General features: G+C 47.0%; 6 protein-coding genes across 6 annotated transcripts; 2 read left to right on the top strand and 4 right to left on the bottom strand.

Annotated features, from left to right (window-relative positions):
• Positions 1–586: 586 nt before the first annotated feature.
• On the top strand, positions 587–2,645 carry F4822DRAFT_445557 (cytochrome P450). The gene is made up of 5 exons (XM_051463394.1): positions 587–849; positions 965–1,446; positions 1,506–1,638; positions 1,710–2,281; positions 2,354–2,645. The coding sequence occupies exons 1-5, from the start codon at positions 673–675 to the stop codon at positions 2,517–2,519; spliced, it is 1,530 nt and encodes a 509-aa protein (XP_051311410.1). The 5' UTR covers positions 587–672; the 3' UTR covers positions 2,520–2,645.
• On the bottom strand, positions 2,349–5,036 carry F4822DRAFT_445551 (uncharacterized protein; the record flags this gene model as incomplete). The annotated part of the gene is made up of 2 exons (XM_051463393.1): positions 2,349–4,329; positions 4,434–5,036. 2 exons carry the CDS (start codon positions 5,034–5,036, stop codon positions 2,752–2,754), a joined length of 2,181 nt encoding a protein of 726 aa, XP_051311409.1. The 3' UTR covers positions 2,349–2,751.
• Positions 5,037–5,733: 697 nt separating this feature from the next.
• F4822DRAFT_350028 (uncharacterized protein) lies at positions 5,734–6,685 on the bottom strand. The gene is made up of 2 exons (XM_051455937.1): positions 6,266–6,685; positions 5,734–6,200 (listed from the first exon to the last, which is right to left on the bottom strand). The coding sequence occupies exons 1-2, from the start codon at positions 6,504–6,506 to the stop codon at positions 5,854–5,856; spliced, it is 588 nt and encodes a 195-aa protein (XP_051311408.1). The 5' UTR covers positions 6,507–6,685; the 3' UTR covers positions 5,734–5,853.
• A 346-nt stretch (positions 6,686–7,031) lies between these two features.
• F4822DRAFT_413776 (uncharacterized protein) lies at positions 7,032–8,919 on the bottom strand. The gene has a single exon (XM_051459070.1). The coding sequence runs from the start codon at positions 8,679–8,681 to the stop codon at positions 7,068–7,070; it is 1,614 nt and encodes a 537-aa protein (XP_051311407.1). The 5' UTR covers positions 8,682–8,919; the 3' UTR covers positions 7,032–7,067.
• Positions 8,920–9,674: 755 nt separating this feature from the next.
• F4822DRAFT_413775 (TPR domain protein) lies at positions 9,675–11,504 on the top strand. Its single transcript, XM_051459069.1, has one exon. It carries the CDS (start codon positions 9,699–9,701, stop codon positions 11,436–11,438), a length of 1,740 nt encoding a protein of 579 aa, XP_051311406.1. The 5' UTR covers positions 9,675–9,698; the 3' UTR covers positions 11,439–11,504.
• F4822DRAFT_413771 (ThiJ/PfpI family protein) lies at positions 11,505–13,061 on the bottom strand. The gene is made up of 4 exons (XM_051459068.1): positions 12,622–13,061; positions 12,500–12,554; positions 12,289–12,446; positions 11,505–12,230 (listed from the first exon to the last, which is right to left on the bottom strand). The coding sequence occupies exons 3-4, from the start codon at positions 12,364–12,366 to the stop codon at positions 11,613–11,615; spliced, it is 696 nt and encodes a 231-aa protein (XP_051311405.1). The 5' UTR covers positions 12,367–12,446; positions 12,500–12,554; positions 12,622–13,061; the 3' UTR covers positions 11,505–11,612.
• Between the last annotated feature and the right edge of the window lie 33 nt (positions 13,062–13,094).

The raw sequence follows: 13,094 nt of genomic DNA, 5'->3' as shown, positions 1-13,094 counted from the left end.
GATCATTATCAGTGTCATGATGATGACTATCATCCTCCCTAATCCCTAAAGAGAAAATAATGAAAATTACATTTCTTCTCTAAACCAATCACAATGTCACCTGGCCTGTATGGTAACGTTACTGGCTTTCCTCAAGACTATTAGGCAGATAGTACTGTCTAATGACCCTAAGCCTTTGAGGTAGTATGTTACCATATTTGGAAATATCTTCGTAGAAAAATTGATATCGTATTCGAGTCCTTCCCGAGATTTCAAAGACAACTAGCAAATTCTCAATGCCCAGGTGTCCAATTAATTCGTAGCTAGGTATATTGGTTCTCCAAAATCCTAGCTTTCTCGCTCAAGGTTCTAACTCCGTAAATCAGAATGTACATGCTGGGCACCATAGGTAACTCGGGGTCAAGTTTAATCCACTCTATGGGAGAGGGCTCTTATGTCTTGGAAATGAACCGACACCATAGCCCATGTTAGGCACCTAAGTGATTTCGACTCTTCAATATATCAATTCTAATCCTTTCTTTTAGTATTGAGATCGGTGGGTTTATGGCTATAAAGGTGGGTATCTCGACTTCTTGATAGAGAATGGGGAGCACAACTTGGAGTATCGAGCTCCTCCCGAAAAAGCTTCTAAGGTTGTATGGTTTTAGCTGTGCTTTACCTTGATAATCAACGATGTCAAGCTCGGGTTACATTGCTACCGCCATCTTATTGGTTATACTGCTCCTAGTCCTCATTACTCTGACTAATATCATCATTCGTCTATACTCAAATGCCTCGCTACCCCCTACCCTTCCTTGGGCAGGGACCAAAGAGCAGGGTGGACCTTATGCTCGAGTTCAAGCAAACTTCGTTAGTATCGGTAACTTAAGAGGCCTACTTGACGAAGGTTATAACAAGGCAAGACACCAAACTACTGTTTACCTGCCTTCGGGTCTTGAGACAATCTAACGCAATGTTTTGGCAGTACTCCAAAACGAATCAAATTTACGTACTCCCCTACTATATTAACGGTCCTCAAGTCATTTTACCAAATTCCCAGATACGATGGCTTATAGAACAGCCGGACTCAGTACTAAGCCAAGAAAAGGTCAACCGGCAGTTTCTTGAAGCGGAATACGCATTTTTCCACGCCAACCTCGTCGATGCCCCGGTTCACCCCGAAATTATCCAACACCAACTAACGAAGAAATTAAAAACTTTCGTCAACGATGTTGTCGATGAAGCAAGCTCATGTCTGGAAGATATATGGGGCACCGATACGGAGCAATGGCGTGAAGTAAAAGTATATGATACGATGCTCACGCTCCTCGCTCGGCTCTCTATTAGGGTGTTCATGGGGTTACCCTTGTGTCGAAACCAGGCCTTCTTAAAAATTTGTAGCCAATTTATTCGAAAGGTGGCCCTAGCTGCAGCAGCAATAGGCCTGTTCCCGGGTTTCCTCAAGCCGTAAGTTCTCACTATACCCCACGTATCCCTATTGAACTAGTAGTCTTACGCTTTCGCAGAGTAGTCGGACCTATATTCACTCTTTACGACCGTCTATTATACTATCGATGTAGTAGATACCTCAAACCCATCATTCACGAACGACTTGAGCGTCTGAGGAATCCCAGCCCACATGATAAATCTGCCTCTCCGGTGTGCCCCACCCCCTATTCTCCTATTCCCCCCACACGTACACAACTCAACTAACCTTCCTCAATAATCAGAACGATTACATCCAATGGGCAATCGGCCACGCCCTCACAAAACCAACCATCAACCCCCTAGAACTTGACCCCCGCGTCATAGCCTGCCGATTCTCCGTACTCGCCTTCGCCGCAATCCAATCCTCCGTCATAACCCTTACCAATACACTCTTCGACATTGCGTCATCGCCCGAGTGCACAACCTCCATCGCATATATGCGCAAGGAAGTAGCTCAAGAAACGACATCGGGCGATACATGGTCCAAGGCCAGCATAGCCCGAATGACACACGTCGACTCCGCGCTACGCGAGAGCCTGCGTCTAAACGGGTTCATCGAGCGCGGGATCATGAAGATGGTCGTCGCACTAGAGGGTGTTACCTTGCCGGATGGTTCACACATTCCGTGTGGAACCAAGGTCGGTGTCTCGGGGTACAGTATTCACCACGATGAGGACATCTACCCAGACGCGAATAAATACAACGCCTTTCGCTTCGCGAGAAGCAGCCCGGGCGATGCAAAAAAGAAAGGGCCGCAGAAGTTGGTTAGTACCAGCGAGACGTTCTTGGGGTTTAGCCATGGGTCGCATTCTTGGTAAGTTTCCTATTACCAGATAGCAATTCTTGTTAAGGTATTGCAAGGGGCTGACATGTAGGGTTCATCTAGTCCAGGGAGGTTCTTCGCTACAAATCAACTTAAGATCGCACTGGGACATATCGCCTTCTTGTATGATATTGAGCCGATCCCCAAGCGTCCGGCTAATCAATGGTTCTTTGGACATATCGCACCGCCCATGTCTGCTACACTGAGAGTACGGAGGAGGAAACCTTGATGTTATCATAGCATTCTGGACATGTATAGGGAGGTAATAATCGGCGACTTAGCTACTTAATAGTAGGGAGAAGCAGGTACGGTGGAGCATTAACGTAAGAGGTAGGGAAGGAGGACATGTATACTCATCAGTGTTATCCTTTCGTCGTTTATTAAGCGAGAAGAGGGTTGTTTGAATTGTCTCTATACTAGCTGCATAGCTGTTCATGTCCTCACCGAACGTGAAAATATCATTATACTTTCTTTTCTTTCAGCACAAAGGTCTCCTTAGTCCGCCCAAACATTTTCTGGAATCTGGCCGCGAAAATCTTGGCTATCGTGATTGGAATCTTGGGTCTTGGATGTGGTTTGTGAAGCAAAATCTTTCTAGGGCCATCCGTTCTTCGGAATTCCCAAATTGAGCCTGTTAGTTTCTGTACCTCAAAGAGTTCCGTCGCCGTCATTGCATGTAAAAGATCTTTCCATGCAATTTCCCCTGGGTTCGAAGTTTCCGCCGGATCGGAGAGCATAATCCCGAATACCCTTAATGACTTAGGGTCTAGGGATATAGAGGCTTCTATGACGTCCCCTCCTTCCTCTTCGGTATCTCCGTTGGTGCTGGGCTGGGTCGGGTTTGGTACCCCTTTGGTCTTGGTCGTAGGTTTCTTGTGCTCCAGCTTATCGGCTGACTCGGCCGGGACCCCGATATAGATTGTCGACGATGGGCCGTACTGGGAACCCTCGTTAGTGCTGGGTGCTTCCTTCTCTGGCTTTTGAATTATGTCAGACTTTCGATCAATCCACTCAGGGATGCGGCGTACGTTGTGGATTTGGGACAGAAACTGTTCTATCTTAGTTCCGTGAAGATTTGGGCAGTTGTCATGAATAAGCTGATCAACCACCCCCCAAAGTTTGGCGAGGTTATCTTCGGCTTTTTGCAGCATTTCAACGTTATCTTTAGTTCTCCGTCCTTCTATCGAGTAGTAAAACCTTCGGTCTGAGGGATTGCACAACTTAGTTAGCTTGCTGAGGTTTTCGCCGGAAAAAGGAGCTACTATGCCACCCCATCGTTTTATTCCATCGGAATATGCCTTTCTAACGTCCGTTTCATGTTTCCTTAGTTCGTAGTCGAAGGTCCTTGCCCACGGGAGGTACATGTTCACTTGATCAACACATTGCGTTAGGATGTTGATGTCTCCAATGATTGCAGCGTTGTGTCTAGATATGAGTTCTGACGTAGGCTTTTCGGCCCCTATGAGCCTTTCAAGTTCATTTAAGAACAATGGGGCAATACCCATTATTAGTGAAGAGTAGTAATCAGGCCACAACGTACGTAGTAGCCCAAGTAATTTTGATTCAATATCGTTGAGTTTGATGTCAGCTTTCATCTCAGCGTTTTTCTCCGAAGGATGACGAACATGATATTTCCGTAACTGTGGCGATGCAGGAAATTCGCCACTTAGTTTCTTTACCGGGCCTTGGGTTACCTGCGTGGCGTACCAGCGAAATTGGAGCAAGGCCAGCAAATACTCCTGGGGTAAATCTTTTCCAACCTCCATCTCGTGTTCGTGCTTCTTCTGTAGGTCCCGTAGATTTCTCGCTTGTCGGTGAAGCTCGGAGAAGACTTCAAGGTTAATCAAGGCCGCCAGTAATACGCCAGTTATAACACGGACCCAGAAGATAGAATCGCACCCTGGCTTAATTTCAGGGTGTGTTTCGCCATTCGAGTCTTTTATAACTTCTTCTTGATGCTCTTTTTCATCAAAAATATTCTCGGAGAAGTAATTGGGGTCCTCTCTCAATGCCCAGAGGTGATCTTCTGCGGCGGACATCTACAATATCGAATGTCAGCAATGGAAAACATGTTTTGGGAGTGAATGCTCATACATTGAGAGCAGGCTAAAGGGTGTAATAAATAACTTGAGAAATTACATACTCTGGCCTCGAGAAGCGACTCGAGTCGGGCGAGGTCGAGGTTGGCAGGAACCCTATATGGAGCTTCCGCTGCCATTATAGACAAGCTGTTGAGCCCACCATTCGACGGGGGTCCGGGGTTTGCTTGAACAGGGAAGGTGTCGCTTATTAAAATTTCTGCTGGTATGTCGTGAAGAATACTCTTTGAGCAATCTACGAGAAAGCCCAGAAGTCGCTCCTGTATCTCAAGGACGAGGAGTCCCTCGCCCACCGAATATTGCTGGCTGGTGCAGAACCAACTGAATGCCTGAGAATATTTAGACGATGGTATTAATTTGCCGTAATCTTCGATATTTGCCGGCGCATTCATTATCATGGTATATCCCTCAAGATATATAGGCACTATAACGGAAAAATCTCGTCCTAGTTGAAAGGCGGCCTCGTCTGCGCCCGAGAACTCAGATGGGTAGTTGCGACTGCGTGAATTCAATAGTAGGGGGAGTATGTTTGGTTGCGAGAGATCTTCAATGTTGATGTGTGGCCATAGGAAGTATTCCCTGTAATGTATATCAGGAGTTTTTCGCTTCCGCAAGGCTTCCATGTCAGGACCGTGTACTAATGCCATGCCTGGCCAGACATCTAGAAGGATTCTGACTCGTAGCGACTTTGTTTTCTTCGCCCAGCGCTTCCTGATGGTGTTTTAATGGCGAAAAAGGATATCACGTAGCGTATTGTAACTCTCGGTAATGTTGTTGGATCTTCCTCTGGCCTCGTTTTGTATGTCTGATAGCGGTGGAGACTCAGCATCCTCCGCATGGATAGTGCTCGACATGATGAAGGATAAATGCAATGACAATAAGAGAGTATGTAGGTTTCCTAATAAATAGTTGTATTAGCAGATGGATGCCGTGGTCCTTTATTTACCCCATTACGACTTACCAATTTCAGCACCTAATCGGATCCTAAGCAGGAGGTTAAATGCGTCTCAATTGTGTATTGAAAGTTCGCACGAAAGTATCTAGCGATGGTTGTTGTAGCCTTCGTGAGTGTTAGATAAAAGTATAGTGAAGAGATCTTGTCATGGGGAAGGTTCTCGTTCTCGACGAAGGAAAAAAAAAAAAAAGGTGTAGAGGGGCAACTCACTACTGTGCAGATGTTCGATGTAATTATATAAACGACGAAGGGGGGGGGGGGGGGGGCTAGATACCTCCTAAGGTACGTACGTATTCTGCTCGGCAACAAGATGCGTTTAAATAATGTGAATATCTCCCATTAGGGTTACGCAACACGATCAAACCAAAGGAGAAAACATCAAAATAGAAATGGTATTCAGTAAACAGTGTAACAGGGGCGGGGGTGGTAACCCATTAGTCAATCAACCCTCCCTCAATTGTTAAGCTGCGCACACGGGAACCTCCCACAATACATGTATACCGGGGCAGTCACCAATCCACAGGTAAACGGCCGCCGACATCAAAAACCACCCAGGGTGGGTCTTTCCGCGGATGAATACGGCGGAATTCTGACTCCTCAAGTGCTGCGTATGTTTTTGGGTCTTTCTCCTTATCTACCTCGTAAGCTTCGTCGATGAACTTCTGCGTGTATTCAAATCCCGCTTTTTCAAGGGCGAAGCGTAAGACATCTGCTCGTCTGTCTAGTAGAGAGCGTATCGCCAGTAGTCTGCGCACATATCCCGCCTGTTTCTCGTCGAACTTATCATGTTGCGCTATCACATCGTCTACCCTGCCATCCCGGTAAGCCTTGAAAAGAAGATTGAACGGCGTTTTGTCTGAATGATTAGGTATGATTAGATAAGTTCTCCCGCTGTGTACTAGTTCGTGATAGTTTCCTTACCTTCAACGGGACCCATCTCCCTAACGAATGATTGGACTGTATGCGCGAATCCATCCCATTTCTCCAACGTCCCATCGTGTTTTGTACAATTATCTATATCGTCTTCGTGAACCTCGCCGGCTAAGTGTCTGAGTAAATGGCCGTAGTAGTCTTCGTCATTGATCAAGTCATCATAATGAGCAACAACAGTTTCCCTGTAGCAGAGCCACCTGTTGCCTAATGTAGCCGGATCTACTTGCATCTTCCTGAATGTGCGCAAAGGTATGTATGACGATTGAACTTGATTATGGATAGCAACTTAGGAAGTCATCGCGGTGATGTCTAGGATATTTATGATCACTCTCCTATTATATGTTTGTGTTAAAGCTTGCAAAACACCTGGCAAACAACATCAGCATAGCGCCTTCAGGCTCACTGCTGCCTTGAAATTATGCCTAGAAGGCACACGTGTGTGGCGATAGCTGGAGCGGCTGTGGTAACAGAGAAGGCGGTATCGTGGCGCAGCGTCGCTTGGCCTCTGATCGCCATCAAAATACTGAGATACGACCCATGAGATCGCGAATCACTTAAATCACTGTTTGGGATCCATGGAACTTCAATCTCGGCAGCGTAATTATCACTTCTTTCAAAAGTACGCAGGTATCCTAACGCTGTCGATGGGAGGGGAAACGGTGGGTCAATCGAAAGGGGTCAAGAGTCCAGATGAAGTGGAAAAACTTGGACCCCACAATATCATATAGCAGTAAGTAGGGTGATTACTATGGAATCAGAAAACGAATTTATTTATTGGAAATATAGATTTTTACTCTTCAGTCCATTCGTCGATATTGATATTCTCTTCCCGGATAGACCAGTCATTAGCTACCCATTCGCTTGGTACATCTTCAGCCTTTCCCACCGCAGCGCTATCATACTCACCCCCCATAACAAATTTTTCCAACCATACCTCCAAGTCGTCATACTGGCAGCTCGTACAGCGGCGTCGTGGCAACTTCTGGCAGTGTATCAGGCTCCCGTATGTTGCGCCTGTCCAACGATATGGATGCTCCAGACGAACGAAGAAGCGACTCATCTGCCGCAAAGCGCGTAGCGGTGCTAACAGGTTGGCATGCGCATTGATGATATCTACAGTACCGCTTTCGAACCAATTGGCGCTTTTTCGAAGTTTTTCCATATGGTTAGGGAATCTGATATGAGCTACAATTGTTAGACCATCAAAGTTGGCATATTTTTTCAGATGGTCAACTGCCGAAATCCAATCTGAATATGCCGGAATCGGTTCTTCGACGGTAAGATTTTCGCCCAATGGCGGGAATAGGATCTCAAGATAGCGCAGCCGACATAGTATTTCCGGCCACATGAATCTAGTTATAAACACCGATATATCTAGGCGTGGTGAAAGAGGTAACGTATATAGGTCAGGCTCAAAGCAGGACCCATATGGAAGGGCGACGATGCGATTACACGAGTAGAAAACATCGCTCGCCTCCTCATACATCTGTCGACTGACGAACATGAGGGACTGCGGCGGCATCCAGCACCTGCAATGCGGTGAATACCCGCTGTGATCGAAGGAACAAGGGGATGGCGTGTTAGCATAGTCATTCCGCACTTTACAGCGTCGGAATTGACAGCCATATAAGAGTTGCTCGATTTCTCGCCCATTTTCACAGTAGTTCTGGGAAAAGTCGATATAGAACCCTGCTGATGCGCTCCATTGAACCTGACAACTGGGCGCGACTAGGTCGGTATATGTCAATATGTTTCGCCTAACCTCTGGCGGTAGCTTCGTAAAGTTGAAGGGTCGAACTACGTCGGGACACATGACTTGGGTGTAGATCTCCCGAGCTAGAATACAAAATTGGGTATTTCTCCTAGAATGTATTCGAACTTCGAACTCTCCGAGGATTCCTGGAAAATCCAGTAGGGGCTTAAGGATTGCAGACGTTAGTTCCTTGTCCTCGCCCGTATCACACACCAGACGTAACCTTAGTTTTTGTGGTTTCGTGTGGGATAGGACATGCGTGGCAGCTTCCTGCCACATCATAATCTGTTCGTCGTTGGGTTTCGGGTTCTCGATGGGACCCCGGATAGAACGTGAATATAGTTGGACGTGAAGATGCGATAATTCGTAGCAGGTTCGTGGTGGGAGTCTTCGGAGAAACCTCAGACCAAATTCCATGGCTTTCTCATGGACAATGAGTCTATTCCGCGAGCAGATAAAATATATGATCTCCGAGTGGATTAATTTACAAAGGTATAATAATTTTCTCGTGAAATAACGGCGTGAGGGGAGAGTCCTCGGCCCTCGGGGCATAATGTAAATAGGCCTCCCTGCGCTGACCCCGACATGAAGATAAATTCGTTGCCTTACGTCGGGAGGTAGGCCTAGAAACGTCCCGCGCTCTGTAGACATCTTCGCATTAATATTCAAGGCCTGAAGAGTTGTTAATGTTGGAGATTTGAAGGAAGAATGAAGTTGACTAGATCCAAGAAATGGTGGAGTAACAGGCAGCCAGTGTACCCCTGTTGCCTTACAAATATTCCAGCTACTATACACTAGAACTTATCAATTAACGAGGCTAAAAAAAATTGATCAGTATAACGCGATTATTGTCTACCTAGGTAGGAAGGTAATCAACGCTTATTGCAGCTTGAACCAACGGTATTATGTACCAGTTACCTTAGGCAGAAGACAGCGAAGATGTATTAGCTCTATAATATGCCAAGATTAATTCCGGTCTGTGCCCTAACTACATACACCTAGGTACCTAGCTACAGGGTGCAGGGACCTACATCCTTCTATTATTCTAGAGATTCACTTTGTTTAGGGAGTGTCTACAGCTGATTCCAAGACCCAGACCTGATACGGCCCATCACCTTAACATTTACACAAATTTGGGTATATTAAAACAATTTTGGAGCTTCCATTGCCTTTTTTCTCTCTATGATTGCGAAGAACCGAGCTTCTCGAATCATGGGCGCACCTGTCGCATCTCTAATCTCAGAAATGCGGCACAGCTCAGTGACGGGGGCATTCTTTACAACAACCGTAATCTAACAATTCAACTCTTAATCCAAAGCCGAGTTTCGCTCATAACTCGAATTAGCATCGGAGCTGCGCCGACAGCTGATATTCGGGCCAAGGCGTGGTAGAGTAGGTCCTCCGTAGCTCACGAGCCGAAATATTATGGATTAACCTAACACAATTCCGATTAAACTTAGAATCAGCCATCGATTTTCATACTAGGCACTACAATTACCTCTGATTTTCAACCTCAATTTTCGTATTTACGATATGGGAAAAGTAGTAAAGAAAAGGGGTATTTACCATGGATAACCGCATATAACCCTATATTGCAATAACACCGGCCACAAGAATCCCGCATACAAAGATTTTCGGATAGTCTCCGATGCGAAATGCCAGACGAGAATGGCACCATCGTCCCCTCTACAACCACAACATGCCAGCCTTCAAACCCCAGCACATATCTTAAAGCCATCCAAAATGGGCAGCCAGTCCGAAGAATATTACAACCTCGGCTCATACAGACGAGCCGTAAGCACAACCAGCGACGTAGCACGGGAATGGACGAATAGAGGGCTGATCTGGAGCTACGGCTTTAACCACGAAGAAGCAGCGAAATGCTTCGAGCGCGCGATCTCCAGCGATGGGAACTGCGTCTTAGCGTACTGGGGCTTGGCTTACGTGCTAGGTCCGAATTACAATAAACCCTGGGAATTCTTTGATGCGGATGAATTAGATAAAGTCATGAAGCGCACCCACAGCGTTGTGCAGGAAGCGAGAACGAAATTAGACCATGCATCGCCTGTCGAGAAAGCATTGGTAGAAGCGCTGAAATATCGGTATCCGCATGATAATGCCGCGGATCCGAATTGGTCGATATGGAACCAAGGCTACGCCGAGGCGATGGGAAAAGTGTATCAAGACTTCGCTGATGACCTAGACATCGCGACGCTCTACGTTGACGCCCTGATGAACCTAACCCCCTGGCAACTCTGGGACATCAAAACCGGCAACCCAGCTCCAAACGCGCGGACGCTCGAGGCAAAGAGCATCCTCGAGCGCGCGATGGCGCAGCCTGGCGGGTCTCATCATCCGGGTCTTTTGCACTTGTACATCCATCTCATGGAAATGTCGCAAACTCCCGAAGCCGCGCTTCCAGCCGCGGGTACATTACGGGAGTTAGTCCCGGATAGCGGGCATTTAGATCACATGCCAACGCATATCGACGTTCTAGTCGGCGACTTCGTGAACGCAATGACGTCGAATCAAAAGGCGATCATAGCCGACGACGCCTTCTTCGCGCGTGAGAACCCGCTGCAGTTTTACACGTTATACCGCATGCACGACCTACACTTCCGTATCTACGCTGGCATGTTTGCGGGACGGTCGAAAGAAACTCTGGATACTGTAACCCGGCTCGAGGCCACACTACCAGAGGATCTGTTGCGCGTCGAGTCACCGCCTATGGCAGATTGGCTCGAGGGGTTCCTCGCTATGCGTGTGCATGCACTTATACGCTTTGGGAAGTGGCAGGATATTCTTGACTTGTCGTTTCGCGAGGACAAAGGGTTATACTGCACGACCAATGCACTAACACACTACGCCAAAGGGATAGCGTTTGCCGCGTTGGGAAATGTCGAAGAGGCTGCTAAGCAGCGCGAGCTTTTCGCTGAAGCCGCGAAACTCGTTCCTTCTTCTCGCATGGTGTTTAACAATAAGTGTGTTGATATCATAGGAGTAGCAGAAGCAATGCTGGATGGAGAACTTGAATACCGACGCGGGAATTACGATTCGGCATTTTCGCATTTGCGCACGGCTATTGACAGGAGCTATAACCTGCCATATGATGAACCGTGGGGATGGATGCAACCGCCCAGCCACGCATACGGAGCGCTGCTCGTTGAACAAGGCCATCACGACAAAGCCGTTGACGTATATGCTGATGACCTCGGGATCAATGATACACTACCGCGTGCACTACAGCACCGTAAGAACGTATGGGCGCTGCACGGATACCATGAGTGTTTAGTGAAACTAGGACGTATCGCAGAAGCCAAGGCTATAAAGCCAGAATTGGATGCAGCGATAGCAGTCACCGATATACCCATCAAATCATCATGTTACTGTCGCACCAGCGTCTTATAACTCTTGGAAATCAAGTAGCATTTACATAGTATGAACTCACGCATAGCAGGATTTTGGTCAAAGGATATCATAGGTTAAGTAGTCGGCATTTATCCATTCAATCATTACTCCTACACAACCAATCCTGTGATGACATTCTCGCGCAAATCAAGACAGCAACCACTCTTTAACCCCCTAAACCCCAATAGCCTTGACAATCTCCTCACCCACCCCCTTAGCACTAGCCGGATTCTGCCCGGTAATCAATTTGCCCCCATCCTGCACCAGCACAAAAGCATCATACGGTTTCTCCGCCTTCCTAAACACAGCCCCAACCTCACGTAACTTATCCTCGAGCAAAAACGGCATATGCTTAGTCATAGCCGCCAACTCCTCCTCCTCATTCGTAAACCCCGTAGCTTCCTTACCCTCCAGCAATCCCTTCCCATCCGCACGCTTCACATTCGCGAATACAATCGGTCCATGGCATACCGCGGCGACGGGCTTGCCAGCGGAGACGAACTCGGCGATTAGTGCGATGGAGTCTTTGTCTGAGACTAGATCGAACATGGGACCGTGACCGCCTGGGTAGAATAGTGCTGCGTATTCGCTGGATTTGCCTAGGAATGAGGAGATTGGTGCTGTGTTCTCCCATAAAGCGGATTTTGTGGCTTTGAAGTTGACCGAGGAGGGGTCTTCCTTGAATCGCTCTACAGAGCCTGGGTCTAGCGGCGCGACACCGCCTTTGGGTGAAGCGGTTATGATTTCGATGCCTTTCTCTGCTAAGACATCGTATGGGTGGGCGAATTCGGGCTATGAAATTGGTTAGTGTTGGTTCGTATTTTGTGAGCGAAGGTCTGTGGGGACGTACTAGGTACCAACCAGTTGGCGCGTTGGCGCTTTCGATGAAGCTGTAGGAGGTTAAGACGACTAGAACTTTAGGTGCCATTGTGTCCCTTTCCTTTCTGCTATTACTGGAGTTGTTGGTGTTATAATGATGAGCGTGGTTCAAGATTCGAGTGCAAGCAGCTTATTGTTGATATTTAGAACGTATTACTCTCCACAAGTCTCGGTCAACTTGCCTTATATACCAGAACAAGACCCCTTGACCTTTTTATTTCTTATGATCAATCAACACTTATAAAAATCAGTAAAGAATCACATCGAAGGTGTATTATCTCATAAATCCGTGATGTTAACATACCTACGTAAGCCCTGTCTTTAGCATGCTCCCCTATAAAAGAGCGGGGTGTGGCGTGCTTAACCCCGCTGTAGCACCCCACTGACGTCAGTAAACCCTTCACTCCGGAACTCCTGTACTTGGGTACATATCGCATCAGTAATCAACATCCATATCCCCGTGAAAACTTCTTCGGAGCAACTCCGAAAATCCCACCAAACCTTCGTATATACGCGTATAAGTCGAAGAATGGGAATGTTAATCTCCGTAGGGGATAACGAATACGAAGGAATACGATTGACTTCATATCGGCTTTAAGCTTCGAGCCGTTGCCTTAAGAACTTGGCGGATTGATGAGCTTAATAATTACAATCGGATCGGATCTGTTCCGCGGAAACTAAGCTGTTTCGGATGCATCCGTAAAATTCCCATCGGACAATTGGCCGATGGAAATCAAATATCCCATCTATCGGCATTAGCTCCGATAATTTATATAC

This window comes from Hypoxylon trugodes (genome assembly GCF_022578975.1).
Source record: "Hypoxylon trugodes strain CBS 135444 unplaced genomic scaffold F4822scaffold_8, whole genome shotgun sequence".
Lineage (NCBI taxonomy): Eukaryota > Fungi > Ascomycota > Sordariomycetes > Xylariales > Hypoxylaceae > Hypoxylon > Hypoxylon trugodes.
Note: the sequence above shows the minus strand (reverse complement) of the source record. Positions and strands in the feature narration are given on the sequence as shown.